We start from the raw sequence: 21,829 nt of genomic DNA on the forward strand, positions 1-21,829 counted from the left end.
GTCCCAGTTTTGTACTACTTTAAGTGCACTCCTTTCTGGAAATGGAGGAATTAGTTAGACTAAAGAGTGGATGTCCCTTGTTCTTTAGTTAACTGCTATATGCCCTGTAAATATGAACTAATAACCTTCAGGTTTTATGGGACATGTTCAGTGGGTCTTTAACAGTTAAATTGAGTGTTTTTAGTAAACAAATTAAAAGACCATAGAATGCCATGAAACCCCCCACACATTGGCCAGCAAAGTTAAAAATTTCCAGCTGACTTGGGAGCAGGTCTGGTCTTACACCCAAGTTATTTAAGATGAGAAATATTATTCATCCAGAATGAAAAAGACTTGTCATAATGTTCCCTACATAAACTCGTCTGGAAGCCAGTGGGCTGAACCAGATGCCATTTTTTTAGTTTCTCATTAGCTTACACTATCACCTTTTCTTCTAGAGTGAGCTAAGACCAAGAGACCTTCAAAATCTTTCTTCCTGTGGCTACACAGTAGGACTCCAAAAATAAAACAAGAGAGATCTCATAGTCTGCAGGATTGGAGTCTAACAATAAAGGTTTTGCATTTACTCTGCTCCTGTACCTGGGGTTTTAATTTAACACATCAATGAAAAGTTAGCCTTTAAAAAGGGGGGAAAACACCCAGCAGGACTTACTTTTATTAGTGCAATTTGTAAGAAATGACTGCATTTAATGAGAAAATCGTTAAGCATGGAAAAAATGGGCTGTGACTAAACTTATGGAGCTTAAACGTTGAGGGTTTTTAATTGAGTTTTTTAGTTATTGGTAAGAAAAATAATAATAAAAACAACCAGGGCTGTATCTGTACTGTTGAAGTGGTCAGTGCTTTATATACCTTCGTACAATTTCCTGTGCTACTGATCATGCATAATATTACTGCTGTGGTATTCTCTGTCATATCTACTGACTTTTTCTATTCTTAAAAGGTGGGCAGGCGACTTCTTCTGCCTGCTAGATGAGGAAGTCTGGGGCAAAGAATCTAGCACAACAGTTTCTAAAAGGGAGAAGGGTGGGGCAGAGGCAAAGTGCAGGACAGAGCTGTGTCTACTCCACAGTCCACCTGCTTAAAAATAAGACAACGGGGCTTCCCTGATGGCGCAGTGGTTGAGAGTCCGCCTGCCGATGCAGGGGACGCGGGTTCGTGCCCCGGTCCGGGAAGATCCCACATGCTGTGGAGCGGCTGGGCCCGTGAGCCATGGCCGCTGAGCCTGCGCGTCCGGAGCCTGTGCTCCGCAATGGGAGAGGCCACAACAGTGAGAGCCCCACGTAACAAAAAAAAAAAAAAAAAAAAAGACAACAATTGAATGTCACTTTCAGGTTCATAAAGCTTATACTTTTTCCCTAGTTCTCAGTTTCTTTTGTTGCCACCAGTGATTTATTTTTCCCCAGTAAGCAGATTTCATTAAAGACTGTAACACTAAAAACGGGAATAACACCAGACCAAGGAGCACAGACATTCAGGACAAATTCTTGGTATCTTAGATCCACACTCTTTCGGAAGTGGAAGCAGAAAGGGTATTTAAGAAATAAATCAACATAAAATGTCATTTAAAGGGAAAATATTTAGGATACCTTTTTTTTTTTACTTATATTTTCAGAAGTGCATTTGCTCCTGAAAGGACATGAATACCATGGGAAGGATTCAGTCACTTCTAGTTACTCAGGTTTATCAACATGGTCCACACAATTGTGTGGAACCTGTTGGCTGTGTTTCACCATAAACCTGAAGGAAAGGAAAGTGTATGTAGCTCACCCTTCCCCTGTGTGCACCAGGTCTGGGGGGAGGACTGGGGCAGGTCCAGCCCCTGCGGGTTGCATTTTCCAGGCTCCCACAGCTACTAGCTTCCTACTGGGTTCAGCCAGTGTGAGAGATTGGTGGGAAGTAAGGAAGGAGGGAGAAGCCAGGATAGTTCTCTTTTTCCTTTACCGAGTAGGGCAGCAGTTCCAAGTCCTCCATGGTTTTGGCTCCCATAGGACAGGCCCCTGAGCTTTAGTTATACCCCCTCTCATTTCTTTTCTGCTCTGTTCTTTTTTCCTCCACAGTGCCAGGGGTGCTAGGAGCTTCTTGCTGTTCCTAATCTCTGGGTTACAGCACCCATTCTCAGTTGGCTTAATAGTTCTTTATCACCTGTGTAACAGTTGCCTGCATTAAATTTCCTGGTTAAATATTCAGTGATTTCTGTTCTTATGGTTGGACCCTGGCCAATAATACACAAAGCCTCTAACCACAATGGCCAATTTATATCCTATAGTAAAGAGACACAGGGAAGCTTCTTTGTGACAGATTTCTGTTTCTGTAACCTGTATTAAAACACAGACTTGTCTTGTTTTCTTACCAGGCAATTGTTTCTTGTTAAGTTTTTGCTTTAAAACAGTGATTGTAATTTACATGTGGATTTAATTGGCGGCAGACTGGACTACTTGCTTAGATTTTTATTTGCTGCTGATAGATGTTATTCCTTTTAATTCTCTTAATGACTGACCTGATCATATACTTATTTGATTTAAATGCTTGATCTTTATTGTCACCTTATTTTGTTTTATAAAGATGCCATTGACTATGTAAACTGTTCGACATTTAAAAATGATTTAACTGCTGACATCTGCAAAATGTGCACCTCTTCAAATAAATAAAATTCTCATAAGGCATTGACTGAGATCATGAGAAGAATTAAACTGGGAAACATCCTGAATGATGCCTGGGCTCAGCAAAATCATTTGAGATGGTTTTCCAGTCCTTTATATATAATGTGTGACAGTTGAATGAACCTACTGCTCTTTTGGCTCTACAGTGGAGGGAAAAAACCCACAATAAATGTCTTCCTTTCACTTTGTTGGAAACATCTTTGCAGAGAACAGAGGGAGTAAGTAAATGTAAAGTCAGAGGCCAACAAGCACATGGCCCCAGATGTTTGTGACTGCAGCAAGAAGGGAGATGACTCATTTTGTAGGACTTTGGAAGGTGGTGAATGTTTTCTCTAAAGAGATTAAACAAGGAAACACTGCCATTTTCCTCTTGCATAACACTTCTGAATCTTGATAACATTTTAATATAACATTAAAGTATTATAGTGTTGACTCATTTTATGTATTGACAATCTGTACTCCTGTCAGATTCTGGGTTAATATATAATGTCCCTATTATAAATAGGGACAAAAATCCAGAACAGAAACTTTTGAAATCCAGAATAGACATCTTGTTTTTGAAAACTTCTTGAGATAAATGACAGCCTTTGCCTGACCTGGTATCCTAAGATGGATGGCCTTTCCAATGGCCATTTTTTATTTTATCTGCTAATGAGTATTACTGAGCCTCTGACTAATTCTGAAAAGCATTTTGGTGAATTATAATTAGGGCTGTGATTTACTGAGTATGAACACTGACAAGCCATTCCTTAGCCCTATAATTGATGTAGAAGCAGAGAAAAGCATCCTGATGATCAGCATTTCCTGGATGAGGAGTAGGGGAAAAGGGGAGGTCAAAGTAGATTATTTTTTTATCCATTTCTGCATTTTACTTTTATTAAAAATGGCAGGGAAATGCCACCAAAGTTTGAATGAGAGGTCCCTTATCCACATCCCATTCTGATATTCAGTATATGAAAGCATCATCCATCACATCTATTCACTGGTGTTAAATGATTCCTTATAGTCAGTGAACCACAAAATAGTCTAGGTAGACGGACAGAATTCAGAATTATGGGCCAGACGCACAGGCCATGTAACTGAGTATTCCTAGAAGGGCAAAATCTGGTTCTGTGTATTCATTGGATTTATTAGAAGTTTGGATATGTTTGTCTAGTACCTGCATTCCTGAACCTTCTGGAGGAAAGAACAGAACAGTCTAACATGTAAATAAGAAAACTAAATCCAGATAGGCCTGCAAATACATAAGGACTTCATTCTTAAATGGAAACTGGGTATTGAGACGCCTACTTCTTTTCTTTGTATCTTTTCTTTCCCATACCGTTATTGCACATGGATTATTGGCTTTGCACTTGCTTTATTTTAGTTTCTTTTGAATATTTTTTTCTATAAGATGGCGTGTGTGTGTGAGTGTGTGTGTGTTTGTGTGTGTGTGTGTGTGTATGTGTATGTATTCCATCATATTTCAAGATAAAAATGGGTCTGGAAGCTGTGTTTTTTGCAAAGCAATTCTAGTTTTTTGCAAAGCAGTCTCTAGTTGTTTCACGGGTTCCTGGGTGTAAGGACACCCTAAGTTTCAGTCCTTAATCTTTTGTGCTCATTATACTCTTTTCCTTGCAGAATTTATATAATAATTATACATAATAGTATTTATGTAATACTTTATAACACAGTAGGCAATTCTCCTCCTCAAATAATTTCTTCTCTCAGTATCTGTTGCCTTACCCTCCTTTTTCCTGTCTCCTTGACCATTCCTTCTTGGCCTCCTTTGTCAGCTCCCTTGCCTCTGTACAACCTTTAAATGCTGCAGTTCTTAAAAGGCTTGTTCTTGAACCCTTTTTGTCCTACACTTTCTATCCTGCCACAGGCCCCTTGCACACATCGTTCGTCCTCCTTGGAACTCCCTTTCCTCCCACCTCGCCTACCTCTCCTGTCTAGTTCTTCCTCCTCCTTTTTCTTCTCTACTCCTGTCCATGGACTCCATGTGCTGGACCATGCGCTTTTCTCCAGGTACACCCTGTGCTTTCCCACCTCTCTTCTTTTTTTTTTTTAAATTTATTTATTTTATTTATTTATTTTTGGCTGTGTTGAGTCTTCATTGCTGTGTGCGGGCTTTCTCTAGTTACAGTGAGCAGGGGCTACTCTTCTTTGTGGTGTGCGGGCTTCTCACTGCGGTGGCTTCTCTTATCGCAGAGCCTAAGCTCTAGGTGCACAGGCTTCAGTAGTAGTGGCTCATGGGCTCTAGAGCACAGGCTCAGAGTTGTGGCTCACAGGCTTCGTTGCTCTGTGGCACGTGGGATCTTCCCGGACCAGGGCTCGAACCCGTGTCCCCTGCATTGGCAGGCGGATTCTCAACCACTGTGCCACCAGGGAAGCCCCCACCTCTCTTCTTTATACTTTTTGCTCACTCTGTTTTTTTGCTGTCTGATAGCCAAATTCTGTTTTTCATTGCCCAGCAAAAATGCCATGTTAATTCATGAAGCTTTCTTATAATCACCAAAGATTTTTTTAAATTCAGACTAGTTAATATATTTCCATACCACTCACAGCCCTCTTCACATTTACCTCCTGTTACTATTTTTGTGTATATGTATTATATCCTCTGTTAGACTGTAAACTTCCCAAGGGTAAGAATCTTATCTTCAACTTAATTGTATCTCCTATAGAATGTAACATAGCTTTTTATATGTAGCAGTTACACAGTAAATACGTACTAGGCTAAATTAAAGTAATCACTAAATCAAGCAAAGAGAAATATTTACATTATAGCTTGCTGAGATTCCTTATTCACATTTCAGAAGAAATGAGAGACTTGGCATCTCCGGGATTACTGCCCTTGGCCTGTAAAGGCTCTTATTTGTGCACAGATATGAAACGCTGAGTGAACTTCATATCAGACTGTCTGAGAAAGCAGGCTGCTTGAGTGGTATAGGAAATATCAAACATTTCTGTTACTTCACCTTTCCAGCCTAAAAAAGAGAGATAGCTTCTATTGCTTTGAGTTTCTTGTTGATGGTTTTCTGCTCTGCTTACTAATCAGGGTTCTGTTATTTACCTTGTTTAAAAAGACCCATCCAAACATTCCTTCTCTCCTTTGAATTGTAGTTGGATATTAATTCACTGCTGCAGGATACATTGGTAAAGATTTCTGAAATTGCAGGGAAGTGTTTCTTTAATCCCTCAAGTTGGTTAAGTACTTTATTGTAATAGAGATCATAATCTCCTAGTTGGTAGAAAAGATGAAATGGTTACTGGGGATATTTTCTCTTGCTGCAAAATTATTATATTAGGAAATACTTTGTCCAGATTTTTAATCCTTTTCACATGCTGCAGGATCCTTAGGAAATAAGTTGATGGCACCGCATTTCATGTCTTTCATAAGTCATTGAGCAATGCTCAGGTCACTGTGATTCAGTTAGTGGCCTTGAGCCTTTATAGGCAAGCCTTGAAAGTAGTTTTCATTAGTACTGCATGCACACACATTCATAACTATGAGAATGCTTGGATGAGGCCATGACGATGGCAGACCTGCAGTCTTACAATATCTTGACCATTCAGCACAAATTGCTGAACAGCCAGCTAGCAAGCAGTTTCAGGGGACAAGTGAGAGGAGCCTTTAGGCCATGACTGTGCACACCTCCTTGGTTTGCTCCTCCACACAGATCGTAAGTGTCCATTTTGATCTGCTCAGCAACTTAAGTTCCCTGATGACTTTATGCTTTTATTTTCCTCTGCTTTTTTTTTATGAAGAATGTTTGTTTTTTTGTTTATGAGGTAGTCTCAAGTTGCAACCCACCTTGGAAACTATAACATTATTAACGCATTTCCTCTTCCTGTAGCATTTATGATGTTGCTTGCTGACCATTATTGTTAAGTATTCATGACTTTGTAGAGTGCTGAGTAACTTAGAGACTATTCAGATTCAGCTAAGGGCAGAAGATATGTAGCAATGATTTTCCATTCTAAAAGGATTTTATGAAATTTAGATGAGAGCTGGTCTTTTCCAATTTGACCTGTGATTGGAACAAGATGGAGTGTCCCTGGCTCATTATTTTTCATTGTGTGACACTGTTTGACATTTATCCTGAGTGGAATTAGGGGAGGGAATAGAAGATCTCTTTTCTATGACTGTATCAGGAAAGGCAGTTTTGAAATACCCAAATGACCCCTGAATTGTGGGGGGAAAATAAAAAGCAGCAACAGCTTAGTGTTTGAAATTCCAAAAGGAACATTTAGCTATAATTCTAGGCATTTTAGAAATTTTATTTCTTGTCAAATGTCAATAAGTATTATGCAGACTTTCTAAATGTAGACTTTTGAAGTCAGCGTTTTGCATCTCATATTTCCTTCCCATCCACCCCCTTACAAGAAAAATGGCTTTTGTTCATATGGACCACGAGGCTTTTGATCCATAACACATACTTACAAGCACACAAGAGCATACATTCTCTCTAACAAGCATCACTCAAATCAAGGAAAATAAATTTATTGTCTTATGTTCTAGCAAGTCACCAGTTAATAAATCACATTGAGCAGTTTTTGGATACTAACGAAACACTGTATTTTATGAAGAGCATGGACTGTATCAGAGTCTTCCGGGAGGAAGCCATTCAGGTAATGCTATCCTGTGTCCTCTTCCTAACCAGTTGGTCACCATCACAGTGGGGAGACATACAGCACCCCACAAATAAGCCTGAGCTTTGGAAATACTCATCCTTACTGTGAAGAGCAGCATATGCCAAGGAAATAGAAATGACTAACTCATTTTGCTATTGGTGTCATTTCTGAGGAGGAATAAAGATGTGTGGGTGAGTGGGATCTTTTATCCCTGGGAGTTAGCTTTTTATTACACTCTATAGCCCTGGCTTTATGATTTCTATTTCGGGAGCCAGTGAAATTTCTATTGTATTCTATTTGGCTAACTATTTTAGGGAAATGGATGGAAAAAATATAGTTGTGTAATTATTGAGAAGGATTTGATGAAGACAGAAGTAGAGATCTGAATGCCAGGAAAAAAAGAACGCTGAAAATTAATAACTCAGCACTCCTGTCCCACCTTTTGTGGGGTGTTCTGTTTGTTTTAGTAGGAATATTAGAAAATGCATCTAAAAATCTTCCAAATTATTTCTAGACTTTTATACATAAACTCTAGACGAGAGTGAGCAAGTTGAAATTAGAAAGTATATTTTTAAAGTAGGCACAGTTGTAGGGTACATTAGTTTGTATGTGGGTGCTTATTACATATTTGCTGAGTAAATAAATTACTTCTTGAATTGTTTAGGTAGTTACAAAGAATGATAAGAAAATGAGAAAATTGTTCAAATTAGAATGGGATAAAAGATTCAGAGGTAGATAATCCAAATGCCCTACAGATAAAAAAACAAAATTTTGGCAAAGTAGAGTCAGTATAAGACGAAGGATGACTCAGTCAGGTGGAGAAAGATTTGCTTAGGTGAAAAGGTAGTGAAAATGGTTTTTTAGCACCCCTACCCTGTGCCCCCCTCCCCCCCACAGGCTGGATGGAGTATCTGATAACACTCCTGTGCACTGTTGCCACCACATGTCCTTTAGAGTACCAGGTCATTGGATTCCAAAAAAGAGAGAGAGAAGGAGATGGAGGAGGATCCAAAGACACTTTAGAGACATATCAGTCAATTTTAATGACCTTTTTAAACTAAAAATGTAAAAAGAAAGTAAGTTGGGAAAATGTGACTAGTTATTTGCTCCTGTTATTAATTTTTTTGTGAATATTTTAATAAGTCTCTATATTTTAGATATTGCATACTGAAATATTTATAGGTGAGCTAATGTGATTGAAATTTGCTTCAAAACAATCCAAGGGTTGTGGGAGAAGGTGAGGGTATAGATGAAACAAGATTGGCCGACTTAACAGTTATGAAAGCTGGGTGATGGGTACACAAGCATCCCACTAAATTACTCTGTCTTTGTTTGACTTTGTCTGTATTAAAACTTAAAAAACAAAGTACCAGGCCACCAAAAAAACTGTGTGGCTATGGAAATTTCTGTGCCTTCAACAGATGTAAAGATTTCTGGCTCCCAGCAAATGAAGGTGAAATTTGAAATGCCAGTTTCCCATTTACCAAAGAAGAACATTTTGTGTATTTTTAATAAATATGGTGGATTCTTGTATACGTACTGCTTTGGTCTGGGGATGAATTACGTTTCTGTATGAGCTCTGACCTGCCACCTCCTCTACCTCCACATGCTACCACAGTTTTCAGAAGAGCAGCACTTTAACAGTTTCCTGAAAGCCCTTCGAGAGAAAGTGGAAGTTAAACAATTAAATCATTTCTGGGAAATTGTCATCCAGGGTAAGGTGTCATTTGTCTTTTTATCCAAATATTTATGCTATTTTTTTCTAAGTGTAAATTCTAAATATAAATTATATTGTGTGATGTGTTATGTGAGGACCTGATAACTTTCCATGTGGATTTTTCCATGTGGATTTGGGAAACGCTCAGGATTCAGTGAACTAAAAATTTTGCTTAATAAGCATAAATACAAAGTGATAAATAATAAGTAAACATATAAGTCCCATCTTAAACTCATTGTGCAGCGTGACCCTTTCAGAGATTACACCTTTCTGTTTGATGAGTGAAGAAGCTGTGCAGGCAGACATTGCCCCCTTTCTCCGATTTTTAGACCTATCAGTCCCGCTGGATCCACAGCACTTTCACTGACCTCCCCCACATTTTCCCCTCCTCTACCTTTCATTGCCGTGTTCTTTGGCTTTCCATATCAGCTGACCAGCATCTTCATGCACCAAAGCCATTCAGTTCCTCACTTACCGTGACCAATGCAAATTAATCGTAGAAAGAGGGCAAATCTTTCAATTTTAGGCTTGATGTTTGATTTCCGTCATGTCCTTTGCCCATTTTCTTTAACCTGACTTGATTTTCTTTCAGAACCAAAATATAAGATATTACCTATTAAAAGTACATATTATGAAAACAATGATTTTGCAAAGTATGAAACTTTGTACTTGAAGTAGAGCCCCCCAAATTAGTTTCGACCTTTCTATGCAAATTCTGTATAAAAGGAGTTGCATTCCTATCTATCCAGCTTCTAACAGGCAGCTTTTCATCACTCAGGCAACCATTTCTCTGACAGGTAATTTTTCAGCCCTTTAACTTCTACACTGGGGAGCAAAAGCTATTAGAATAGGTGGTGAGTGGGGCTTATTCAAATCGCTTTTGTGTCTCTGCTGCTGACCCAGTAGATGAAAGAGACTGGTTTTGGTATTTATTGAACGCCTCTAGCATATTGCTTGCTGAAAAGAAACTTGCAGGACACACACAAGATACATATTTTCTAAGAGCCTATAACCTATTGAGAGAATACACATGACCTGTACTATTTCTAGGTGCAAATGGATGTTAAATGCATGTGCTTTTCTGAAAGCATTTCATGCATCAGCCATTTGAGGCAGAAGAAAATCTTAGGAAGAAGAGAAAACTAAAGGGTAAATTTTCTATCCTTGATTTGCTCTCCCTGAGCTAAACTAGATATACTGTGCTAAATGATAGACAAGGCCATTCATTGTAAGAGCATGTTTCCTCCTGACCGTAGCTCTCTTGCCATTCCATCAATAGCCAGTAACACTACTAGAAGTCAAAATGTCTGCAGATTCCCATATTTGGTACCTCATGGGTTTGGACCAAAGTATAGTCATTCAAGTTTCATTTATTTACTGAGCTCCTGCTATGTACTACATTGAGGGGAATATAAAGATGAATAAAGCATAGTCCCTGCCCTAGAGAAAAGTGTAATCTGTTAGGAAGGATAAAATATGTACGAATAGTTATACAGGATACGATATGATGAGAGCTATTTCAAAGGGATAAACAAACTGATCTGAGAATTCTAAAGGGGAGAGTCAATCAAGAAAGACTGCACACAGCCGGTAGCATTTGTGATGTGCCCTTCATTTTATATAAGCAAAAATAGGAGAAAGGGTAATGTAAGATGGGAGGAGCAATGTGAGTTGACTGCCTTTAATAAAGTTTAATATTTCTTATAGAGAAGAGCACCTTTATAGTTCTAAAAATCTCCAGTGCAAAGATGGGAGGAGGTGTGGTGGAAAGGAAGGTGGGATTGAGATTGATTCTTTGTACTTGACTTTTACTCTGTGAATTACTTTCTAGATGGAATTACTCTGATCACCAAAGATGAAGCCTCTGGAAGCTCTGTTACTGCTGAGGAAGCCAAAAAGGTATTGAGGGGTAGCTCCCTGTCTTTAGATGAATTATTGCAGTGGATATTATTTTCTTGATGCCCATTCTTTTTCTTTTTTGTTTTTTTAAAAATTTCATTTATTTATTTATTTTTGGCTGCGTTGGGTCTTCGTTGCCACGTGCAGGCTTTCTCTAGTTGCAGCGAGCAGGGGCTACTCTTTGTTGCAGAGCACAGACTCTAGGTGTGTGGGCTCAGTAGTTGTGGCTCGCGGGCTCTAGAGCTCAAGCTCAGTAGTTGTGGCACACGGGCTTAATTGCTCCGCGGCATGTGGGATCTTCCCGGACCAGGGCTCAAACCCTTGTCCCCTGCATTGGTAGGCAGATTCTTAACCACTGCGCCACCAGGGAAGCCCGATGCCTATTCTTTCTTGAAGAAGTAAAATTCTAAGGGTAACTAGATTAGTGTTTCTAGAACTCAGTACCTCTAGAGTTCCTGGTCCATAGTGTACACCATGCTTAGCCTAGACCCGGGTTAAGGCTAGGAAATCTATCCAGCCCAGTGATTCCCACCCAGGCCACCCGTTAGTCACCTGGGGAGCTATTTAAAAAGAAAAAATACTGATGACAGGTACCTCTCTCTCTCCCCTGAGGTTCTGTTGGTCTGAGATGGGTTTTGGGTGTGATTTTGAGTTTTTAAAGCCCCTCAGATGATTGTGATGTGCAACAAGGTAGAACAATAGTGGTATTCTAACATAAGGCAAATCTAGGTCTTTACAGTAGAACACCCCATGTATGCAGACCCCATGGTCTTCGTATTGACACAAATGGTCAATATGTTTGGTGTCTTCCTGCTTGATGTATGAGCATTGACTCTGATTTCAGTTAGGAGTCAAAAACATAGCTATTTAGCTCAGTAGTCTTTCATTATACCTCAGATTTGTGTTGAAAGTTTAATGAAATTAAATTGAGTAGCTCAAAAGTATATGGTTCGTAACATTCAGTGTCATTTATAGTCACTGGTTGACCCAGCCCTGCTAGTACCACACCTGGCAGCTGTCAGTTATGTGCTAAGCCTGTGCTGTTTGCTAGGCACTGTGCTCGATGATAAGACAGCACCCCGCCCTCTAGAAACTCAAACAGCTGGTTACAAGGTAGTAGAAGGAAAAACTGGAGACTCAAAAATTAACTACCAAGCTAAGGGAGAGCTTGGTCTGGGACTGGTGGGCAGTAATCTAAGGAAATGGCAGAAACAAGGCTGGAGGTGTTCATCTACAGCTAAATTCAGGCCAAATTTTAAATACCTTGTATTTTCAGCTCAATAAATGCACTTGGCAAAAACTGTAATATTGTTTGGCAGAGGAGTTAGAGTATACAAGAATTTTTATTAAGCACTTTGCCTGGCAAAAGCATTTTGTTAAAGAACAGATATGGCCCCCGCTTTCAGGAAGTAAGATCCCAGAATTTAAAAAGCATACTCCATGTTGTCTTCTTAGATAAGCTACCTACGGCCCTGGATCCTGGAATAGGAAGAGCCTGGGCGAACAGAGGCCAAGCCCTCTGCACTGTTAACCACAGTCCCCACGAGAGTTACGTCCAGTGAGGCATACATAGTAGATGTATTTATGTATTTATGAAGTACGATTATGCAGAGGCCTTTTTTGCTTAATTTTAAACTTCATAGTAAGCATCAGTTAATGAAGGTTTCCAGATACTTGAGGTGCTCAAGTAGGAGCAGCCATTTTCAGAGGAAGGATGTAAGGAATTCTGCCTCCTTGCCACTACCAGGTTGGGATTAGAAGGCCACATGGACTGCTATATAAGAGTAGAACACATCACTCATCTTGTTAAATGTCTTTTGGCTAGACGGGCTGATGTTAGGGCCTAGTTACAGTGAAGCTATCCATCCTCATGCTTCAAGGGGAAATAATTGAATTTTTAAACCTATATAAGCTCAATAAAACAATCATGTTTAAAAGGATTTTTTAAAAAAAGCATACTCCAAGATGCTGATTATTGTCTCAGAAGGGGTTCAATGGTGTCTGTACCCCCTTCTGCCACAGTCATGACTGAGTACCTTGGGCTTCAGAGTGCCACTTAACTGGTTCTATTTCTATTTGTTATTTGATACAATGGCATGATAATCTTTCCCCCTTGAACTAGGATGCATCATTCAGGACTCTCCAGAGAGACAGAACCAATAGAATGCATGTGTGTCTGTGTGTGTGTATGTATGGGGATGGTGGAGACTGACTTATTTTAAGGAATTGGCTCACACAATTGTTGGGGCTGGCAAATCTGAAATTTGTAGAGCAGGCCAGCAAGTTGGAAATTCAGGCAGGATTTCTCTATTACAGTCCAGAGGCAGAATTCCTTCAACTGATTGGATGAGGCCTACCAGCATTACCAAGGGTAACCTTCTTTACTTAAAGTCAGCTTATTGTAAATTTTAGTCACATTTACAAAATACCTTCACAGAAACCTCTAGACCAGTGTTTGACACAGCAGCTGGTCACCATAGTGTAGCCAAGTTGACACATAAAATCACATAGGGTGAAAGCTTATCAATCAGTTTTTGCTAAACAGGTAAAATAAGTCAAGGCAAATAATTTTAGTCATTGCATTAAAAAAAAAAACAGCCTATCATCCAGGTGAGAATTGAGTACACATTACAGTTTTGGGAGGAAGAGGAAAGCACTGACCTAAAAAAGGTAGTCTTTCCTCCCAGCAGTACCTCTTAACCAAAGGTGTCACAGCTAAGTGACTCCAGAAAATTAGAAAAGAAAGAAATCTAGGAAAGGATAGTGTGCTGCTTGCAAATGTCCGGGGCTTAGTCTTTGTTGCAAATGCACTATCATCTTTGGAATTTAAGGGCACAGAGCCTAACCATCAGGAATTTTAATGTCTGGTAATGAAGCTGCGGAGAGGAGTTTCAGTTAAGACTAGATATGGGCTGGTGTCCTTACATGATTCTAATACCAACAGAACTGATTTCAGTTGGTTGTGGTTTAAGACAACTCTGAAAACATCACCATGTTTGAATAGGAGGAAAACATGGTAAACACAGCAGAGTGGAGCCCATTTTTGTGATTCACCCTCAGCGCACACTCTGTCGTGTCTGACTTGCAGTTATGCTTTTGTGTCTGCTTCAGTATCACATGAACCCTTCATTTTTTTTTCAGAATGAAAACTTAATCCTTTATATTAAAAATATTTTTAAATGGCACCTGTTGATTTTTGGAGAGAAATGTGGAAGGGAAAGTGTACATACAGATGATAATTGGGAGAATTAGTGAGATTCTGGCTCAAGGAAGTTGATTCCTTGTGGTTTTAATAGGAGAGACATGCTTCAGCTTTTTCTCTTAGGTAAGTTATGGAAGTGTAATCACTTTTGGCCATACACTAAAATATTCATTTACATTTTCTTCAAAGCAAGTGTTTTTATTTATTTATTTAAATTTATTTTTTTGTTTTTTTGGCTGTGTTGGGTCTTCTTTGCTGCACACGGGCTTTCTCTAGTTGCAGCGAGCGGGGGCTACTCTTCATTGCGGTACTTGGGCTTCTTATTGCGGTGGCTTCTCTTGTTGCGGAGCACAGGCTCTAGGTGCGTGGGCTTCAGTAGTTGTGGCTTATGGGCTTAGTAGTTGTGGCTCACAGGCTCTAGAGTGCAGGCTCAGTAGTTGTGGCGCACGGGCTTAGTTGCTTCACGGCATGTGGGATCTTCCCGGACCAGGGCTCGCACCCGTGTCCCCTGCATTGACAGGCAGATTCTTAACCACTGCGCCACCAGGGAAGTCCCAAAGTAAGTGTTAAGTTTGACCACTTACCAAATAATCATTTAAGGAAACTTGGCTATAATCAGAGATTGGAGAACAATCCTCATAGTCCATTAAAATTCTTTCAAGATATTTACCATAAGTTATTTAAAGTGAGCAACTGTCACATTATTGCTATTAAATGTTGATGATTTGAAAGGAAATAATTATTCAGGATGTCCATTTTAAATGAAAATTAAATCATAACTTTACACTTGTACGTCTTAAGGAGAGCTGTCTCCCTCCAGTGTATTCTAGAAATATGTGGATTTTATGATTCTTTGAGAAATATAGGTACGTCGGCCTTGCTGCAGAAATAGAAAGTTCTTTCATGACATAAGCGTAGACAGTCACTTTTCTTTTCAATAACTGATACCTCTATTTCATTTCGAAGCCTAGACATAAATATTACCCCTCTTTTTCATTCATGTTTATTGTCATTATAACCTGTGACTTCTTTCATTTAACTTTTCTGTTTCTAGTTTTTATTGTTAGACATGCCATTAATGTTTGATGTTTGATAAGGTCTTTTATATATTTTTTTCCTCCAGCTTTATTTTATTTATATTTATTGAGTTAACATTGGTTTATAACATTATGTAAATTTCTGTGTACAACATTATATTTCGACTTCTGTATACACTACAGCATGATCACCGCCAAAAGTTTAGTTTCCATTCATCCCCATACAGTTGACCCCCTCTAGCCATTTCGCCCTCCCCTCATGCCTTCCCTTCTGGTAACCACCACTCGATTCTCTGTATCTGTGTGTTTGTTTTCGTTTAGTTTGGTTGGTTCATTTATTTTGTTTTGTTTTTGTTTTATATTCCACATATGAGGGAAATCATACACTATTTCTCTTTATCTGACTTATTTCTCTTAGCATAATACTCTCAAGGTCCATCATTCAAAAAGATATATATACTTCTTTGTTCACCACAGCATTATTTACAATAACCAAGATATGGAAAAAACCTAAGTGTCCGTCGTTGATGAATGGATAAAGATGTGGTATACCTATACGATGGAATACTCCTTAGCCGTAAAAAGATGGAAATCCTGCCATTTGCGACACCATGGATGGGCCTTGGTAGCTCCTGTGCACCCTTCCTCCGTCAGCTCATTTCACAGGGCATGGCTCTGTGGTGGGTAGGAGGTGTGCCTGTTTATCCTGGCACATTCCAGGAGCGTCTGGGAACCACAGTCAGTGAGAGACGTGCACTTGTGAAAGGTCGAGATAAGCTGATTCTTCATTTGAAGTTTATCTTCTTTATTAAAAAAAAAAAAAAGTTTCTTTTAAGTTTTTCCTACTAACCTGTGTTAGGGTTAGAACAGTGGTTCTCAGCCAAGGGTGATTTTGTTCCCCAGGAGACATTGCCACTGTCCAGAAATTCTGGGTGGTTACAGCAGGCGGCGTGCTACTGCCTCCTAGTGGGTGCAGGCCCCCACAACAAAGGATGCTGCTGCTGAGAAGCCCCGGGCTAAAAGAATTTAAGCAAGTCAGAGCCTTCACTAAGGCGGAGGATACTGGCTTAAGTTGTGCAGAATTTTATTCAGCTGGAATGAATCCTAATGATCTCCTAGCTGAGTTTTTATTTCTTAAAACTGAAAGCTTACAAGAAAGCCTGATAGATAAAACAGAGAAAGGTGATGCTTCTCACTTGATGGGCAGTGGAGGCGGCAAACTGGGGTCACCCATGCCGACGGGGCTTGGAAGAGCCCTCAGGACCTCAAGGAGCAGAACCTGAAAAATACCGATCTAGTCCAAACTCCTTATTTTAGATACGAAGACACTTAGGGCTGAGACGTAAAATGCCGTGTCTGAGATCTCATAGCGAGTCACTGGCCAGGAATCCAGTTGTTGGACTGACCCCCAGTCCTCCATTCTTTTTACTCCATATTAAGAGCACAGAGGGGAAAGAGGATTTCTTCCCATGGCTTTGAAACATTGTTTCTCACGGGATTCCAGGATGCTGAGCTATGTCTAAACAATCATTTGATACAAAATCTATGGGGGAGAAAGCACCATTTTAGCACTTGTTTTCCTTATAGCTGCCTAATCTAGCCTTCTTTTTTGTTGTTGACATTTATTGATTTTTCCATCGTAGCCTCACAGATGCTCAAAGCTTAGTGATCTGGTCATTTTCTAGATGCAGGCTAGAGACGTGAAGTTGACTTTCTCGGTGTCTCACGGCAAGCTCATGGCTAGCTGAATTGCCTAGAGCCCAGACCCTGGATTCCTACTATAGTCATCTCCATGCCTCCACCTTAGGATGCCACCAGCCAGCCGCAGGTACATAAAGAGAAGAGGCTCACGCTCCCTCTTTCAAAAGAGGTCTCCAAAACCTTGTGAAGGGTTATAAGATAAAATTTAAGAATCATTTCTTGAGAACAGTTTTCTCTAACTGCTGGCCGCTGTTGGACCCCATGACATTTTTCTTTGCTCTTTTCCACTTTCCTTTTCTGCCTTAAATCTCTAGTGTAATTGTTCTGTATGTTAGTATGAGAAAAGCAATAATTAAAATATCACAGTGTTACCTTATATTTGTTTAGAGCTTGATACTTTTAAGATACAATTTAAATTTTTTTTGAGGTGGAACATACAGTAAATGCACAAATCTTAAATGTGTACGCTGATAAATTCTTACATGCTCATATAGCTGAGTACCCACCACCCAGATCAAAATAAAGAGCGTTTTCCAACACCTCAGAAGGCTCCCTGATGACATCGGTCACTTGAGCGTCATTTTGCCTGTCTTAACCTTCCCATAATTGGAATCATGCCTTTTATGATTCATCCATGATGTTAAAATTGTTCGTTCTTTATTATAGCTAAGTAGTATTCGCTTTTATGGCTATACCACAGTTTATTCATCCATTCTCCTAATGATGGACATTTGGTTGTTTCCTGACTTTGGTAATTGTGAATAAAAATGCTGTGGGTATTCTTATACCTATCATTTGGTAGCCATGTATTGGGTGTATTCCTAGGGATTGGAACATAAAATCTGCAGTACCACAAAGCATCTTTGTACACTTTATTTTACCTGAGAAGCAATCCAACCCCATGAAATAGATAGGGTCAGTAGTAGTATTCCCATTTTATTTTTGAGGAAGACTAGTTATAGAGAGGCCAGGTGGCTTGCCCAGGGTTACTGAGGAACGGGCAGTGCTTAGGTTATGGTTCTTTCCTCCGCACTAGTTTGCAGGATTTCTCTGCTGCACTGTATTGCCTTTATAGCATGCAGATAGCATTAATGAAACCTAAGTGTGTGTCATTTTAGACAAAATACATGCAAGCAGATTTTCATTCTTCCTGATGCTTTTGTGTGTCTGGACTATGGGTGATTCTTTGGAATCACTTGATGGTGTTGAAATAAGCCCGGTGGAAACCATGTCTTTTCAATTTGGGGATTGGTACGGGTCTGAGGACAAGCTGATTTTTAGTTTTTAGTCTTATGGAGGAATAGGACTGGAAGCTAATATATAGAGGTTATTGATGCAGTTTCTCTGCCTGTGGCCAGGATTGTATTTCGGTGTACCTGAGAAGTAGTAGTTGATCCATTTCATAAAGATCTCCAAGTAAGGAGGTTCTTTCTTGGTAACCCCAAGTAAATGATGGTGGTTTGAGGATGGAGGACTGTGTCACACAACTGTTCTTTCTGTTTATTCTCTGCTTTTTCAGCATATTGCAGAGAGAAAGAACATAAGAAAAGTCAAGAGTTGACTTGTGCCCTTTTCGGCTGCGTTCAGAGAACCTGTTGCTTTTACTGAGAAAGCAGGCCAGTCGTTGAATTCTCTGCGTTATCTCTAGCTTCCCTGTCACTGCACAGCCTGGAAATTACTTGTAGTTAAAAACTCTGATGGTAAGGAGTGATATGTGTAAGAGATCAGCCTCACCTGGGGCTTTGGGGAGGCTAATGGATGGCAGCCCAGCTTTTAGCTGTAATTTGCTTGAGCAGAAATGTGAAGCAGATCTGTCAGGAAATCAGTTGCAGATGTTTAGCACTTGATGGAAATGGGAGTTTGTTTGCTGCCGTTCCTTTCTTCCTAGGAGCTTGGCCTCATCTCAGAGACATGCCATTTGTGTTTAATTGTATATACCGTGGTCATACTGTGCGGACAGTCCTCTCTTCATTTATCCTGTAATTGCAGTGTGAAAGGGGCTTTTGCAGGTGAGGAGGGAATGGGAATTAGAGCTTTTAGAGGCTGTGTGCCAAAAAACATTAGGAATTTTCTAGATTCATCAATAAATACCTACCATGTATCAGGTTTCTAAGGGATGATAAAAGATATAGTGGACTACAGAAACACTGAGACCATGGAGCTTGTGTTTGAAGGTGCTGGTCGTTTGTAGCCCCCCAGAGGCGTATGATAAGACACAGCTCTACCTTTTATTCACTTCTCACCAGCTGGATAAGTCTTTGTCCTTTGCGCTGGTATTCTTGCTGCAGGGAAAACCGTGTGGGGGTTAATGATCGTGAGTAGGAGAGGAGAGGAACAAAATAAAAATTATTTTTAAAGTATTGGTAATAATTAGAATCATAAGTAAAGATTAATTTGGGAATCTAAGAGCGAGCAGGGTTTAAGCTTTAGATGTAAACCATATGCAAATACAGTGTGAATTTCTTATTCATGTATCTCTATGTGGCCCTCAGATATCTTTATTAAAAATCAACCGGAATAAATAGAATTAATGATATGGATGCTGCGTTACAGTTCTGTTCCAGGCTGTGCACCCACTGCTAGCATTTTCTGTCCCCTAAACCGTGGATGCCCAGCGCTGAGCACAGTCCAGTTTAGGGTCAACAGAGGGCTGTGGAAAGATTTGCAAATGTCCTTAGAAGAAGAAAAATTCCTTAATCTCTCAATCAAAATTGAAGTTAATGAATGATGAGATGGTTTTGACTGAGGAGGAAAAAGTCCAGGAGGGATGTTGAGTCAAAAACAAACTGTCAGGGACTTCCCTGGTGGTGCAGTGGTTAAGAATCCACCTGCCAATGCAGGGGACACGGGTTCGAGCCCTGGGCCAGGAAGATCCCACATGCCACGGAGCAACTAAGCCCGTGTGCCGCATCTACTGAGCCTGCGCTCTAGAGCCTGAGAGCCACAACTGCTGAAGCCCACGCACCTAGAGCCTGTGCTCCGCAACAAAAGAAGCCAGCGCGATGAGAAGCCCGCGCACCGCAACGAAGACTAGACCCCATTCGCCGCAGCTAGAGAAAGCCTGCACACAGCAATGAAGGCCCAACACAGCCAAAAATAAATTAATTTTTAAAAAAACAACATAAAAAACCTGTCATGGCCATGTCCAAGGTGCTAACAAGGCCTGTTTATAGATCTTAGGTTTCCGAGGCCTCCATTATGTCCATTGTACCATAGAAATCACAGGGATATATAGGGAAAGCAGTTCTTGCTATGCTTTCATGTTGAGAAAGTGAGGAAAGCGCGTATGAGTACACTTTTCCTTCTTGGGTGGAGCTACTACAGGAGCAAGTGGGCCGAAAGGCTTGCTCACTGCCTGCAGGCTCCATGTACACTGACCCTGAGGCACCTCCCACCTCCCCTTTTAAAAACACTCACTCCTGCAGCCTTGTCTCTGCCACCATATTATGTACTTATGCTACAAGAAGAAGACCACCTCTGGTGTGAGGATGGATAAGTGGTTCATAGAAACTAGCTGTTAGATGCAGTTACCGTACACCTTAAAGGGTAAGAGTCCCCACTGTTATCTCTTGGAGGGACAGGATGGAGGGCAGGAATGTTCAGATAGTCTTCAAGGGCACTCACTACCCTTTTAAAATCTGAGTTGCATTCCTAGATCCTTGCAAACTTCAATAAAGGGCCCTTGCTTTTCTACGTATCTTCCTTTTAGAAGTTCCAAGTCTAGAACACTGATGCTAAGCAGAAGTGTACACTAGAAGTTTTCTCATCCACCTTCCTGTTTTCAGACAATTTCTAACAAATTTAAAGATTGCCAGGAAAAGAATTGAACAATCTCCCAAGCTCACCCATTTTTGTGTTTCACATCTCTAAAAGAAGTCCTTCCTTTTACCTTTTTTGTCCTCAGTGGAATTGAGGAATAGGTGGTTATAATCTTTAAGTCCAGACACTTGATTCTTAATGCTCTCTTCAAAAGAGGCAGAGACATGCGGGTTTGGGGTGTTTGGTTCTTTTCTGAACCCTCATGAGCCCACATACCCCCTGTGGAAGCAGAAATGGGAATATCTGCTGTCCTCGGTGCCTGATGTAGGACCCTCCACATGCTCACTGCCTTGGCGAGCCGTGTCATTTCCTCCCTCTTGTCAAGAACTTTCTCTGTGACTAGTTAGTGGACTCTTCAGCCTCAAAATTGGCTCATCCAGAGCCAAATGAAGGAGCGTACGTCAAGATGATGTTTCTTTTGGGCCATTTGCATGCGTTCCTCCATTAAAGGAGGCAAAAACGTCCTTTTGGTATTGTGCCTGACTTCTATTCACAGTTTCTGGCCCCCAAAGAATATCCAGATGAAGACACAGCAGCTGAATGTGAGGAAGGTGGTGACGTGGATGATTTGGTAAGTACTTTTAAGATATAGCAGGTGTTCTAACGCTTGAACTTGCCTGAGCTGTAAATACAGCCACAAAGCCTGCTTATCATAGACTTGCTTCTTATTTTCTCTTTTTCTCTTTTTTTGTTTTAATAGATCTTTATTGGAATATAATTGCTTCACAATACCGTGCTAGTTTCTGTTGTACACCAAAGTGAATCAGCCATAAGCATGCACATGTCCCCATATCCCCTCCCTCTTGAGCCTCCCTCCCATCCCCCCTATCCCACCCCTCTAGGTCATTGCAAAGCACCGAGCTGATCTCCCTGTGCTATGCTGCTGCTTCCCACTAGCTATCTAGTTTACATTCGGTAGTGTATATATGTCGATGCTACCCTCACTTCGCCCCAGCTTCCCCCTCCCACCCCATGTCCTCAAGTCCATTCTCTATATCTACATCTTTATTCCTGCCCTGCAACTAGGTTCATCAGTACTTTTTTTTTTTTTAGATTCCATATATATGTGTTAGCTTATGGTATTTTTTTTCTCTTTCTGACTTACTTCACTCTGTATGACAGACTCTAGGTCCACCCACCTCACTACAAATAACTCAATTTCGTTTCTTTTTAT

At 40.3% G+C, this 21,829-nt stretch overlaps 2 protein-coding genes across 5 annotated transcripts in view; both read left to right on the top strand.

Annotated features, from left to right (window-relative positions):
• Positions 1-21,829, top strand: part of SMARCAL1 (SNF2 related chromatin remodeling annealing helicase 1) — a 285,071-nt gene that overhangs the window by 85,589 nt on the left and 177,653 nt on the right. The gene's annotated exons all lie outside the window — the stretch shown is intronic.
• Positions 1-21,829, top strand: part of XRCC5 (X-ray repair cross complementing 5) — a 99,769-nt gene that overhangs the window by 71,731 nt on the left and 6,209 nt on the right. For all 4 annotated transcript variants that reach the window (XM_028481680.2, XM_028481685.2, XM_024124735.3 and 1 more), the window contains 4 exons: positions 7,168-7,277; positions 8,899-8,995; positions 10,829-10,896; positions 21,152-21,226. In XM_028481680.2, coding sequence (XP_028337481.1) covers positions 7,168-7,277; positions 8,899-8,995; positions 10,829-10,896; positions 21,152-21,226 — 350 coding nt within the window. The remainder of the gene's footprint in view (positions 1-7,167; positions 7,278-8,898; positions 8,996-10,828; positions 10,897-21,151; positions 21,227-21,829) is intronic.

The sequence above is a fragment of the Physeter macrocephalus genome, chromosome 2 (assembly GCF_002837175.3).
Source record: "Physeter macrocephalus isolate SW-GA chromosome 2, ASM283717v5, whole genome shotgun sequence".
NCBI lineage: Eukaryota > Metazoa > Chordata > Mammalia > Artiodactyla > Physeteridae > Physeter > Physeter macrocephalus.